Source organism: Anoplopoma fimbria, chromosome 18 (genome assembly GCF_027596085.1).
Source record: "Anoplopoma fimbria isolate UVic2021 breed Golden Eagle Sablefish chromosome 18, Afim_UVic_2022, whole genome shotgun sequence".
Classification (NCBI taxonomy): domain Eukaryota; kingdom Metazoa; phylum Chordata; class Actinopteri; order Perciformes; family Anoplopomatidae; genus Anoplopoma; species Anoplopoma fimbria.
Genome location: NC_072466.1, coordinates 10,713,000 through 10,727,620, shown reverse-complemented (window position 1 = coordinate 10,727,620; position 14,621 = coordinate 10,713,000). Strand labels below are relative to the sequence as shown.

General features: G+C 42.5%; 1 protein-coding gene across 1 annotated transcript; it reads right to left on the bottom strand.

Moving 5' to 3' along the window:
* Window positions 1-356: 356 nt before the first annotated feature.
* Window positions 357-12,375, bottom strand: akap12b (A kinase (PRKA) anchor protein 12b). The gene is given in 4 exon segments (XM_054618684.1): window positions 357-2,685; window positions 3,979-4,476; window positions 4,479-8,189; window positions 12,131-12,375. Coding segments are annotated over 3 exon segments (4,230 nt in total). The 5' UTR covers window positions 12,156-12,375; the 3' UTR covers window positions 357-2,685; window positions 3,979-3,982.
* Between the last annotated feature and the right edge of the window lie 2,246 nt (window positions 12,376-14,621).

Here is a 14,621-nt window from a genome sequence, read left to right as displayed (position 1 = left end):
TCATCTTTCTCATCCCTCAACAAAAAGGCTTCAGGAGATTAGTAATTACATTTTGTCCATCCATTTTTAAAAAATTTTTATAGCACACTATATTATAATTGTAAGCTATTACAACTTTCGCTATGAAAATACATTTCAATTGGTCATATGTTGAGATTCATTGTCTGTTTATACAGCCGCCCCAGAAGATGATATATAGTTGTTGACGAATACATTGCAGTGTGTTATAAACCATTTATTAACACTGCTTATGAATGCTAAATAGAGTGTGTGGGGTCAAGGGTCAGCATTATGTTTTATCTTTGACCCGGTGGTTATTGATATCTTCATAGTGATTGATGTATTATTCAGGGATTTATGCAAGTCACACACCAATTTTCTATACCTTTATTGAATGAAATATAGACAAGTTTCTCTATCCTTACTATTAACAGCTTGGAAAATATAAAAGACCAATGACATGCTACATGAATATTATGCTAAATGGCTGCAGGTTATTGGTTAATATTACAACAATATGATTTTAGGTACATTCAGTAGGTATACATCTGTACAAATGTTAACGGGTTCACAGTTAAGTGTTACAAAAAGCAGGCTGAAGTGGGCGGGTGCCCCAATTAAATGCTTTACATTATGCAACAATAGCAAAAGTCTTAAGCTCACTGCCTTTTTTAATCAATACAATTCTACATAAAGCATGAATTGATGTGACATGTTTTGTAGAGTCAAAACAAAGGGATGTGGTGACCTAACGGGTCCGTACTTCCAGATCTTTCTCTTGTTTGGTTATAAAGCTGAGTGAAAAGTGGGCCTCTAGAGCTGCTCGTGTCAAATAAAAAACTAAATCTAATCTAATACAGAAGCACTCACAGTTAATTCTCAAAATGTTTGAATGATTGACACAGTGCAAGTTTGGTAAATTTGGTAGGACATAAACAAATACCAGTGTAGCCAAAGGTCCCGTTTGCTTTGGTGGTAAAACTGGACCCCAGAGATGTTTCAGATGTTCCTCCACCTGAAAACATCTCCCACTTTGCCAATGAACTTGCAAATGAAGTTCTGACCTTGTGACTTAGACTTCAATTGGATGCAACTCCTGCCTTATTCTGTGAGCAATGGAAAGACCATGACTCCCTGATTGATCCTAACTCGATTTTGCTTTTAAATTAAAGGTTAAATGAGTTTATCTTATCTCCTGGCACCATGCAGTCGGTGTCTGTGCCTCTCTAAATCCCCAACCAGTGCCAGTTTAATGCACCTGAGCCATCATACGGAGTGAAGAACACGACATAAGAGCAGGTACCATAAGACTGGACTGAACATTTTCATACTTGATCACCCAGTTGAAGCCAAAATGACATCATCAACTAAAGACTAAAGGGTGCAGTATTTTTTGTAGGCAACAGAGGGCATCAACACACTGTCTTTTTTTTGAAGAAACATAAATATAGGGTAGTAAGGAAGGTGTTCAATTTAAATTTGCCAGACAAAAATAAGACATTAAGTACGTAACACAGTAACTCAGAAACATGGCCTTTAAACACTTTGACACATGATAGTGTTTCTTACATGCACGTCTCTAACCAGTCGGACTCCTCCAGTGTCAAAAAAAATGGCTAATGTATCCTTTGAATGTCACTGTTAACCAACTACCTCTGCCACATGATCAAATGAAGGTGTTATAATAGTATTTTATTTTATTATTACATGAACAAATGTGTAACAATGTCATTTTCACAGTTTATCAGGCAGTGATTGTTTTTCTTATCTACATGAAGCTTATTAAGTATTTTGTTGGGGTGCAGAGTGAAAACACATAGTGACAAGAAAATGTGTCAAAAGCATTTGTGGTGGATATCTCCATACTCTCTGCCCTCCTGTTGTTTTCTGCAGTAAGAGTCATCACTTACTGTCACTGGAATCACACTTGTACCATGGTTTAGTTTTAACTGCTACAGAGTCCTAATCTATTAGAAGCTGTGATACACTGGTCACGTATATGCAAGTTTCACATTTGTTTTGTTGCATCAACCATTAAATTTGTCATAATGGTGCTCAAAAGAATACCCGATGTATCACAGCTTAATGTGGGAACTTTAAAAACATCAAGGCAACAATGTCCAAACAAAAAAAATAAAAAAATAAAAGACTGAAAGAATACTCAAATATAAATACAATATACAAGATAATAATCCTCCATCTCTCCACCTTCTGACCCCATCTCACTCTCCCTACCATACATGGACAAACACACACGCACACACATAAGAATGGATACACACTTGACCAGGTTGCAGACTCAAGTTATATGCAGAAACGACTAAGTAAAGGGACTGAGACACTGAACATTAATCATACTGATTACAAGCCAGATGGGATGCTTCTGAGGCACATGACATGCTTAAGTGTGTGATTGAGTGGATGAGGATTTGGTGGTGGGACGTCACGTTGCGGTGACAGGGCTGCATGATGGGGTTGGAGTACAGGTGGAAGGGGAGGTAGAGAGAATGGTGGAGCTGTTGCTCAGTGACTCAGTCTTTCTGGGCGGAGCCCAGTCTCAGTGTGTTACCACGGAGAAGCCTCTTAATCTCTCTCTCTCTCTCTCTCTCTCTCTCTCTCTCTCTCTCTCTCATCACTCACTTCCTGGTACAGTGTGTCTCCCAGGCATCAGTGTTGTATCTTCAGCTGTGGGGAAGAGGAACAGAAACAAGATATTAGGAAAACAAAAAGACTCTTTGGAAAAAAAGAAACCATATGAGATTATGATTATATTTGGAAACATCTTTGTAATGTTGTCGGACCAGAATGTCATTAAATAACTATATTCTAATATGATATTATTCATTCCCCCATCCATCCATCCATTCAGGGACAGCAGTGGGGACAAAAGTGACTGACACATTAGTTAGATGAACCGATTCAGGATGTTCAAGCCTTTCTCCTAACCTGCTGGAAACAACCGTTTGCTTATTATTATTGGGACAGACTGCTATCAGTTCATAACTTACTCGTCTATATATGTTGTGTATGTGACAGTCTCAATACATCCAGAGAGATGAACAAAATATTACATTAAAAAGTCACTTAGATATTATATACCTTTATAAACAACCCTGATTCAAGGTTTGTTTATCAGCACACACTGAGTGTGAAATGGCTGCTGTTCCACTGCTGCTATTAAGCTGCTGTAACTCATCCAGCTCTTTCCTGCTGCTATCTCCCATTACTATCCCTCTCCAGACTTTTCTCTGCCGCAAAGCTGCATGACAGCTTAATAAATATCAAAGTGAACTACGCCCAGTTTCTCCCTCCTCCACATTGGTTGGATCAGATAACAGCATTGTGTCACTAAAACATTCCTGCCTATTAATTTACTAACCTTTACATACAAAATATATAATTTTGTAAAAACAACTGAAAAACACCACTTGAGCTCTTTGAGGCTTTGTAATTGAATCTAACTAATGCGTAGTCCGACATGGTTTCTTGACTCCATACTGAGCCTGTGATGGATGGAAAACAGGAGGAGGGAGCGGAGGAATCATAATCAGTCTTTCAGCACAAGTTCATCTGCCCCTCACACACCGCTTCCCTTTAAGACCCCGGCCTACAGAAAAGGGGTCAACGGCGGCATTCCTACTTTGATATCAAAGGTCCCCTGGTTACTCATACCCTGAACAAAAGCTTTTTCATCTGGTCAGTGGGCAAATCCCCTCCCCTACTCCCTAATAAAAGTGGGGCCCATTGATGTCTCAAAAAAGCCACTATGAGAAGATTGTTTGATAGGCCAACAAAGGAATTTGAAAATAACTACCTTTTTTTCATCCTTTACTGTTCCATCTCTAATTTACAATACTGAAATACTTAAAAGCACTTATTTCATTTACTTAAAACCTTAATTACCTGCATTTTTATTTCTTGATATAAAAAACTGTTGTCATAAACAATTCACTAATAATGTTGTTAGATCAGTCTCACCTGCTCATGATGCTGCTGTGATCTCTGTGGACACAGGCTCGATCTCCTTCACGGCCTCCTCTATCACCTCGATCACCTGCGCCATCACTTGTGCACACTTTCCCGACGTTGTCTCTGGTGTCTCTGCCTCTGTGACTTGGCTGGGAGCGGAAACCTTCTCTGAAGCGGTCGCTTGGGGTTCTTCTGACAGCGTTGAGAGTTTGCTTTTAGTGGCAGCCCTCTTAGCCTTTACGTCGGTGTCTTCATCCACGGAACTGTTGCAGCCAAACTCTACCGCGGCCTCCTCTTCCACTGACGGCTCCTCAAACACCTGTGCTGTCTGCAGGACCACTTGGACTGGCATGTGAACCTCAAGCACTTTTTCTTTGTCCTGCTCTGAAGGGGCCTCTGACTTTGAGTCCTCTGATTGTGGTTCCACTTCCTCAGCTGCTTCTTTTACTGGTTCCTGAACCTCTGCGTCTTCTTTGCTCTGTTCCTCCTCTACCCGTTCAAGCTCCCGCCTGTCTGACTCTCTGCCTTTATCTCCACAACCTCTTCCACTTCGACAATTTCTTCACTTACTTTTACCTCCACAGCTTTCTGCAACCCTTCTTCTGATTTCTTCTCCTCTACAGAGGCATCAAGGCTCTCTGTGACCTCCATGGGGATTGTGTCAATGACCTCCATGGCAACATGGAGCAGCTTGGGTGACTTTGATGCTTGTTCTTCGCAGACGATAGGAACTGGGGTGTCAGAGATAACAGGGGTGAGCTCAACCTTTTCCTCTATTGTTGCTACAGCCTGGACTGGTGTAGGGATGGTGGGCTTTTTTGACTCAGGCGTGTCTTCTGAAACTTTATCCATGGCCTCCTGAATGACAACCTGGGCAATGGCGATGCTCTGAGCCTCAATTTCACTGGTCTGCTGGACTTCCGCCACGATTTCCTCCATTTCCTTGCTGCTCTGCTCAGTGACTTCACTGATCTCTGGCGTTGCTGTTTGAGCGATCGTGACCTCAACAGTCTCTTCAACTTGACCCTCCTCCTCGGTTCCCTGCACTTGGATTGATTCATCGAAGACTGCCTCCGATGTATTTTCCATGGCAACCATGTCTGATGCTGCCACACTGACTGGGGCCACAAGTACCACTGTTTCGGAGATTACAACTGTTTCACTTGGCACAACTACGGGGATGGTTGGCTCAGTCTCCTTTGTGATGGTGGCTTTTGTGTCTTCACCTATGGCGGAGGCTATCTCCTCAGTCACAAATTGAACTACCTCTTTAACAGTATTTTCTTCGGTGGCAACAAGCTGCTCCACATCCATTTTCACTTCCATGGTTTCTACAAATGGCTCAGTGACTTCAATGCTCTGTGTTATAACAGCTGTTTCACATGTTGGTGTAATGGGATCGAATCTCACGACATCCTTGGGAGAGTTCTCGCTCACTGTGGTAGGCTGAATGATTTCAGACTCCTCCTGTACCGTGCTGACGATTCCAACCATCTCAATCTCCGGTTCGTGGCTCTCATCGGCTGCTTGAATGTCTGTCAATACGCACTGTGAACTTTCAACAACAGGCTCAAGCTCGGTGGTTTCAACTTGGTGCAGTTGGGCATTGAACTCGGCAGATTCTTTAACGATTGCTTGCTCTGTAATTTCTGGCTTCTCTTCTGTTGACATCTCTGTGATTACACCATCACTGATCACGGCCACAGGCTCTACGATGGGAATCACTGGTTTCTCCAAAGCTACTTTGGCGATCTCCTTGGTTCCAAGGCCAGTGCAGATAGCCATGGCCTCGTCACCAGAATGTGGCTCCAGGATGGCATTTGTCTTTGACTCCGCGATCTCAGTTGGTGGTTCATACTCTGTTTCAACAGAAACTACCTCTACTGGTACATCTTCAACAGTCACTTCTGTCTGGGGTGGAATTTCACTCATTTCGGCCTGTATGGCCGCTATGACCTCCTGTGCACTCTCAGGCTTAGGTCCCTGAGAAACAGGAGTAGTTTCTGCAGATGGAGCTGGAGCAAAAGGTTTTACCTCAGCCGTGGACAGTCTGCGCCCCATGCATTTGGGAACTTCGAGAGCCAGATTATCCTTGTCCTCAGTTTCACCCTCTGCGATGTCAGTATCAACAGACTTTGGCGTGGCAGCATTCTCCGCCTCTTCTGGAATGTCACTCAGCTGATCATGTTTATCGTCCCCGTCTTCAACAATGGCTGGGATCCATGAAGGGGATCTATCTTCAGTGGATACTTTAATCTGGACTTCAGCAGGTTCTGCTGGTGCTTCCGGTTCAGCTTCAACCTGGTCTTCATACTCTGACAGGGGAACCACAGCTGGGGTGTCAGAGTCCTCCTCACCTTGTTCGTTGGAGGCTTGTTTTTCAGCCTTCTTCTTTCTGCGTCCGGGGAAGAGCTTCCTCAAAGAGAATGACGACTCGTCTTTTGGTGCCTCACTGTCTGACTGGACTTGTTCTGTAGTCTCCTCAGGCTTTTCCTCAACTTTGGCCTTATTCTTTGGCATAACCATGCGTTTCAGAGTGTCCCAGGTGGACTCTCTCTCAGCAGGGGGGCTCAAAGGTTCAGGGGAGGAAACTTCACCATCACTCTCTGTGTTTTGGGAACTGACAATGGCAGCCTCAGTTTTGCTCACCTGCTCCCCTTCTAACTCTGCTGCTGCCGATTCCTCTTCAACCTTGGTCTCCTCATCGTCAGAATCAGAGGTCTTCCTAGTCCTTTTTTTGGGTCCACCCATACACATTAGAGCCTCCCAGGAGACAGAGGTGTCCATTTTCTTTTTGGGCTCCTCTGTGCTGCTGACCAGTTTCTCAGTGTTTACTGTCTTTGGTTCTTCCTCAGTTGACTTATCCTCCTTGACCTCCTCTTCAACACTCTTATCTGCCAACGGGGCGCTCTCAGAAGAGGACAAGGTGGCTGACTTTGGTTTCTCACCTGTTGCTTCATCTTCGCTCTCAGAAGACCTTTTTACACGCTTCTTGGGTGTGACTAATTTCTTGAAGGAGGACCAGGCAATGATGCCATCTTTTTTCTTTTCTCCATCTGAGGCAACTTCACCATCAGTCTCTTGACTGGATTCATTCTGGCTCACCTCCACAGCAAGGACATGCTCTCCCGACTCCTCGGGAGATGAGGGCCCACTGTCAGCTTTTGGAATCTCTGCCGACTCAGTGGAGGATTGAAGCTGCTCCTCCGCCTGCTCCCCAGACTCAGTGAGCTTCGCCTCAGTGTCTTTCTTGGCCTTCTGTTTCTTACTTGAGAGCTTCTTTAAGCCAGCTCCAGTGAAAAGCTTCTTCAGCGGGCTTCCCTGGGGCTTGACCTTCTCTTGTGATGACAGCAGCTCAGCCTCAGAAGTTACCTCTGCCGGAGCCTTCTCCTCTTCTGCACTAGGTTCTGCTTTTTCCTCTTCTGGTTTGGCCTCGTCAGTAGTTGCTGCAGCAGGGGTTTCAACAGTGACCTCTGACTCTGGGGTACTCTCTGATTTCACTTCCTCTGGAGTTGCTGGTGCCTCCTCCTTAGTTTCTTGGTCAACCTGATCTTTCTCCTCCTTTTCTTCCTCAGCAGCAGCAGCGTCTTCTGTCTTAGCTGTCTCCTCCTCAACAGTTGCCTCCTTGTCTTCATCCTCTTTTGTCTTCTTGATGCTGGCTTTTTTTCTCAGGTTAGAGAAAAGTCCTCCACTGAAGAGCTTCCTGAAGGGGGACAGGGTGGTTTCTCCTTCCTTCTCAGCTCCTTCATCAGTAGCTTCAGCAGCTGTGTCTTCAGCTGGGGCATCACTGGTTTCAGCTTTGTCAGCTTTAATGGCCTCCGCCTCGGCAGTAGATGCCTCTGTATCAGCCTCCTTTTCTTCAGTTGAGCTCTTCTCCTCGGCAGTGGCAGTCTCTTCCTCCTTGGTAGGTTCATCAGTCACACCAACCTCCTCTTCTTTATCTTTGACGGTCAATAGCTTCACAGGATCCTTCTCCTCATTTTTGTCCTTCTTTAGTGTGAACTTAAAGCCCACAAAGCGGAAGATCTTCTTGAAGCCTACTTCACTGGCATCTTCAGGTTTCTCCTCCACTGCTTTTTCCTCAACAGCTGAGATTTCATTGGCATCAGGAGACTCTTTCTCCAATTTCTCGCCATTCAATTGAGGAGCCACTTCACCCTGAATGGTGTCCATCGTCTCAGGAGCCTCCTCCTTTTGAGCCACACCATCAGGCTGGCCAACTGAAATGACAAAAAAAAGTATTTGATGAAGTTTGAGGAAGATATTGATGAGTTTTCTTGCGTCAGTTTTACTACCTCCTTTTACAGCTCCTACTGTGTTACAGAAAGATCACTTACATTTTTCACATTATATTCACAGAAAAACTAAGATATGCAATTTGCAATATATTATATCTGGGTAATGATTAGGAAATAAATCTGTGTTCAATAAAAAATCCCTATGGTCATTACAAAATGGAGGAGAAACTCCATTAAAAACAGAAGGGGGTCTCATTGCCATCTGCATTTAATCAGATATGTTGTATAGAAAGTATGTGCTGTGATCCTGATCCTCTGAGCAGATTGTATCACGCATTTGAGGACTAAATTGATTATCAGACAATTAGATTGTAATTTTGCCCAGCTAATCCTGAGTTATGTAAACACGCCAAAAAGTGAAAGTTTAGGAATTGAAACAAGTAAAACGGAAATCCCCCAAAGGGAGTTCCATAGAAAATATTACAAAATGAAAATAATTTAACTGTTAATGTTTTCAGCAAAACAATTGAGCAGACCGTTGCAATGGGTATTTCCCAAGTACTTGTAAATCTAAGACACATGTTGTATTATCAGCTGAGATAAGACACAAAAACACACATGCGACTGATACACAAAACGTCTGCCTGCCATGTGTATCTGTGTTTTGACAGAGGAAGGCGTAGGGGGGTGACGACCTGCCAGTGTTTGAAGCTTTTCTTCTTCCCTTCTCTGTCTTTCTCCTTGGATCCCATTAGAGTATGGATAACATCACATCTGATACCCCTGGACTCTCAAAACAAATTCCCAGGACTTTTATTGCCTAGCTATCAGCTTACCCGATTACACACACTGGGAAACACAAAGAAGCACATGCACTCCCTAAAACCATGCAGAACTGTGGGAAGTACCGCCTTCACAAAAATGCTAAATAATAAACAAGGTATTTGTACCCATTTACCATTTTCATCATGATACCTGCTATGAACATTGGATACAGTTTGTAACTAAATCTCTGAACGATGACTCTTGGTTCTTGTCTCACACAAAAATGTTAAACCAAGCGCCCACATCTGTCCACATCCTTTCCCCAAATTATAGGCATGTCACTTCACTCAGTAGCACTGCATTCCTAAAATATTTTATCTTTAAAATGAAAAAAAATATTATTTCTCGAAATTAGGGAGAAAAACACCACACAGCAGTGTTTCACACTAAATTTGATAAATGATAAAATAAGCACATGCCTTCATACCCAAATGTTATTAGTGAGGCACGCCCATGTCTTATGTATAGATTTGACTTGAGTGGAATGTGAGCTATGCTGTTCACTCTGTGTTTGGGAAATTATTTTAGGATGCTCTAAACATAATCTGAATTTAAATGCCAGGGCACTTCAGGAATGTTGTTGTGTTTTTTCAGTTTGTCTGTGTCTTAACTGTGCCCATGTAAGATTCAAACCAAACAATACAGGCTTCTACTACAACCCCTCCTTAAATAAAAAAAAGTCCCAATCTCCTTGACCCAAATTCCACAACAGCAGGATGGATGGGGACCCACCCCCACACCGAGGCTCACACTCATGCAAACACAATAGCATTCAAACCCTCTCTGGCCTCCGAAAATAAAGGAAGGGGGTTGGTCAACTTTTCTATTCTCAAGACACGCTGCAGCTTGGGAGAACTTTGCTGACCTTACCAAAATAGTGTTAACATAAATTAAAAAAAGGCTGGGTGATTTACAAAATACAACACTGTCACATGGCAGTGGGCTCTCTCTCACATAGGTGTTATTTTCACAGTTGTTAGGCAAAAAAGTATAACCAGAGGTACAACAAACACAATGTACACTTTTTGTTTGTGTCACATGAAATAAAAAAAAGAATTCAGGTCAATTATGTATGAGCAGCAAATTCATGTTGGTGTACATAATTAAACCAGCTCCTCCAAGCTGTTTTCTATGTAGTTCTGGTGCAGTAAAGCGCTTTTCAATGAAGACGTCTGTGTGTGTTTATGTGTGTGTGTGAATATGTGGGTGTAGGAGGGGTTCGACTGATAGAAAGCCAGACGAGGTGATGTGTATCTACATGGATAATAAAACAGGAACCATGTTGATTTAACAGACTACTGGCATCTCTCCCGTCTTTTTGATCTTTGTTTTCCGGCCCAAGTTTTTTTTTAACAGGCACACTACATCCCTAGATTGATTTGGTTTGTGGTGGGGGGCAGTTAATGTGTGGTGGAGGAGGGTGGGTGTTTTGAATAACGACTGTACCAGAAAGAATGTGAGTGTGAGGGGTGAGGCTACAGGGGGCGATGAGGGGACAGTTAAGAGATGAAGGGACGACGTTGAGGGGGTTGGGGGGACAGGGGCTCTGCCCTGGGGCCGGAGCCCGAAATCACTTTAGAGGGTGTTACATATCTCTGACTCAAACATTCATAGTTGAAATACTTATCCCCGCTGGAGACGAGCTTTGTTTATGTGTGAGTGTGAGAGTATGTGTTAAAACGATGCTCTCATATTAAATATCATCGCCACAGCCCCAAAAAACGATCGTTGTAAATCTACTCGGGTCTCCAGTGAGATCAGATAATGTTTCTGTTGTGGCGGTTTCAGCACTAGTATGTGTTTGTGTGTTGTTTGGGGGGAGGGGGGGGTCTGGGTTAGCTGAATGGCAGCTATTCTTTCAACATACTATTTACAAACTTTGCTAAATATATGCAAATCCTTGCTGTAATTATCAGTCTGGAGCAGAAACCCTTTAAACAAAAGAAGTCAGTTAAAAAAGAGGGCAAGGAGACTCCCCACCCCCTCCCCCCAACAGACACTACACCAACGCTCCCTCTCTGTATCAAAGGTGTGGTCAAAGTCTCTCCAAGGCTCCGGAGGAACCGGCACTAACAACACCCATTGCAGCACCATTAATCTAATTAACATCAAGTAAAAGTCTGATGTGATTCAGGAAAATATAGTCAACACAGAAATACATCTCTTCATATCACTGCTTTGGTTTTCTATTTATGTGCAGAAACCAAAGCTGCTCAGTTTGAACCATCACTCTCAGTTATGAACTTAAGAAGAATTGGTCTTGGCATGCAATTAATTTCATACGCCCCCTTTTCCTCCCTCCCTCACCCTCTGTGGTTAAGCTGCTGAATAACCCCACTGGGAATTAGGATCCCACTCTAATCTAATGAAATGCTTCACATGATGGGACACAGGGGGCGGACTCAGACAGGGATGTGAGCTAAAAGCCGGCTTTCAAAAATGTTTCTATAAATGCATCTTCATATATTTCTATCTGGCAGCTGTCGCCGTGTGAAATTATTTTCCCACCAAGAAGTTTGGTGGTGGTGGAGGATGTATACTTCACAGGTCAGGGCACTCAGCAGTTGTTTTTGGCCAGTGATGGTTAACTGTGATATAGTACAGTCGATAAAAACAGGTTCTCTACTACAGGGCTACTTTGCAAAGTGGATGAAAAAGAGGGATGTTCTCTTGTACACATTCTGAAAAGCTTCTGGTGATGCACAAGAATGATGAAAGAACCCTTGATGATACACCTTTAAAGTTAAGCTCATGACACGGTTAAATAAAAGTTGATGAAATAAGCAAACTTCAGAATTCAAGCAATATATTACTTTCTATATGAGGAGGCTCTGCAGGGGCCAAAGCAAAACCATCACCCACCAAGCCAAGACATCTACAAACCACAATGCTAACTAACCACACCCTCAGTACAACAATGCCCTCAGCTATACTCATTGTCTGAGGAGCCACCACAGCTTTGGGTTAAATAACTAGTTTCAACTTAATAAATCAAATTGGCACTTAAAAGTTAAGCAGTCATATTTTCAAGCAAAGTTGAAGCAAACTCTTAATTGTTACAAATATAATTAATGAGACAATATTGAATTGAATCTTACCCGTTAGAGTTATTGTTCCAAGCATTGGAAACGTCCAAAAAAACTTTCTTAAAAAGATAAGATAATCAAAAATAGGCTTCTAAAAATTGGCCCCACTCTTGTTTTCCTTCACTTCTGTGCACACTCAGTTAAGTCTTTAAGATTTTCTTCTGGGCTCCGTCTTCGCTAGTAAAGTCAGTCTGAGGGTAGAAGCTGTGCGTCTTTCTCTCTCTTTCTTCCAGGGCTTCTCAGCCAGTATGAACCAAAGAGAGGAATCCACACACATTTCAACAGACTGACACACATGTCATGTTAGGACCACCCCTACCTCCCTCTTCCTCCCACCTCCCTCTCCTTTCTTCAGCTGTTCTGAATGAGCTCCCCCCACCCCCCCCCCCCCTCATCCGCTAACCCCCCTCAGACCTCACTGTCCAGCCGTGATGACTGGAGCTCCTCATGTGATTTCTCTAGGAAGTATTTGCCAACCTCCCTTCCACAGCAACTATTGTACAAACTCCATAAAAACCCACCTCCCTTTAATCCTCACCCTATTTTACACACACAAGCGTATGCACATCGTTACTACAATGGATGAATCTAACATTTCTTTTTTTAAAATACCAACTGAAAAACAGTCTTAAAAAGCCACCACACCCCTCTCCCCCTTTCCAGGAGGCAACCAGGCTCTCCCCCGTATCTCATGGCTCATGTCACTAGTCATGTGGAGGAATGTTGACAAAAGCAAACCAGAGGGGGGTTCTGGTTGTTGTTTTTTTTTTTAGACTAATTGAGTCCCAAATCCCCAATTATTTAAAGCGACATTCAAAACATATATATAAACAAATATTAATTCACTGTATATTCCCCAAATATATCCCCTTTTGAGGCAAAATTTATCCAGAGAGTAAGTCCAACATGAACGGGGGTGCCCTCGAGTTGCTGCCTGCCCCTTGTGAATGTTAATAGGCCCCTCTCAATTACTCCAATGCAGACACATTTAATTCAGCTTTGGTCTGGGGGGGGGGAGACGACGACTAGGGAATGCAGATAAATCCTCAGGTAAATATCACCATAATCAGATCTGTCACACCTCAGCATTGTCCCAGAGGAATGTGTGTATTCCATCCAGAATGGTCCCAAATGGGTGATAACAGCGGTAATCAAATACCGTCTGAAAGCCCCTCTAATCAAAAGTGTGTTCTTTTAAATGTGGGCACAGTATTCACAGGAAATGTATTGATAACAATCATAGCTGCAACGATCAAGCAAGTGTAAAGGACAGGACAACAAGCAGTATTGTACAATATTTTTTGAATCATTTTCTTAGTTCATGTTTTTCCTGAAACTCTTTAACTGAAAATTTTCTCCATTTGTTAGGATGACAACTTACAATAAAATCAGGCCAAGCCAACAAAGACAAGCTGTGGGTAAAACAAATCGTTGCATTTTTCTCTTTACAAGACACCACTTCCTGTGGGTTTCTTCAGATCCATTGAATCAAGAGAGCCGTTAATACCAAGATCTATGCCCATGAATGGAAGGCTTCATGGTTTTTATCTGAGCTGGCAGGAGTCAGAAAAGAGGAGTTGAGGGGGGAAGGAAAGAAAAGAGCTACAGATCTAATGAGATCTAATATTTTCAGTATAAGGTTCCAGAGGATAATAAAGTGAATCTTCATAACATTGCAGATAAACGTTCGCTTTTCTTTTGCAAAGAGCCAACTGGCCTGTACATGGTGGGCACTGCTCTTTTCTCTATTCGTAGTAATTTAAAGATTAAAGTCTAAGTACATCATTTAATCCAAGCATTACTACGTAAATTAAGAGTTAAATCTCATAGGTATATCATAAAATACCTTACATTTAATCAAAGTCATGTACTTAAAATTTGATTATGACACACCAGTGAGGCTTTTTGTTGTTGCAGTGATTAATCTGGTGGGTATTTCGCTATGTTACTATACTACATAATGACCAATATGACAGTACCGTATATTATGCTGAGTGGACAGTGAGTCAGACTGAAGGGAATTCAGAGTTTGATGAGAGTACCTCTGTTGGGTCGACCCACTTCTTTCTTTCCCTCCCAACATACTTCAAATGACTCACTCACATCAGTCACATTCCTGGACTTCCATACATACTAAAATATTTTAACTTAGGCACAGCTTCAGGCTACACTGAGAATGACATCCATATGGTTCAATGTGGAGTTAGAGGACAAGGCTGGCATTTCGCTGATTTCACATATGCCTACATGCCATGGACAACAATCATCCAAAAACTGTTATATAACATTGGATGACATATTCCTTCATTACTGTAAAGTAACATGGGCCAAAAACTATAAACCACTAATGTTATTCACTTACATGTTTTTTTTCTTATCATTTACCCTTTTTTTGACTCATTGCTCATTTGGTTAACCACTCTATTCTTACAAACCAGCTATGTCCAGGATCATTTCAAACTTATCTGCAGCCAAACACTGTTTAAACCCATATACATTTCTC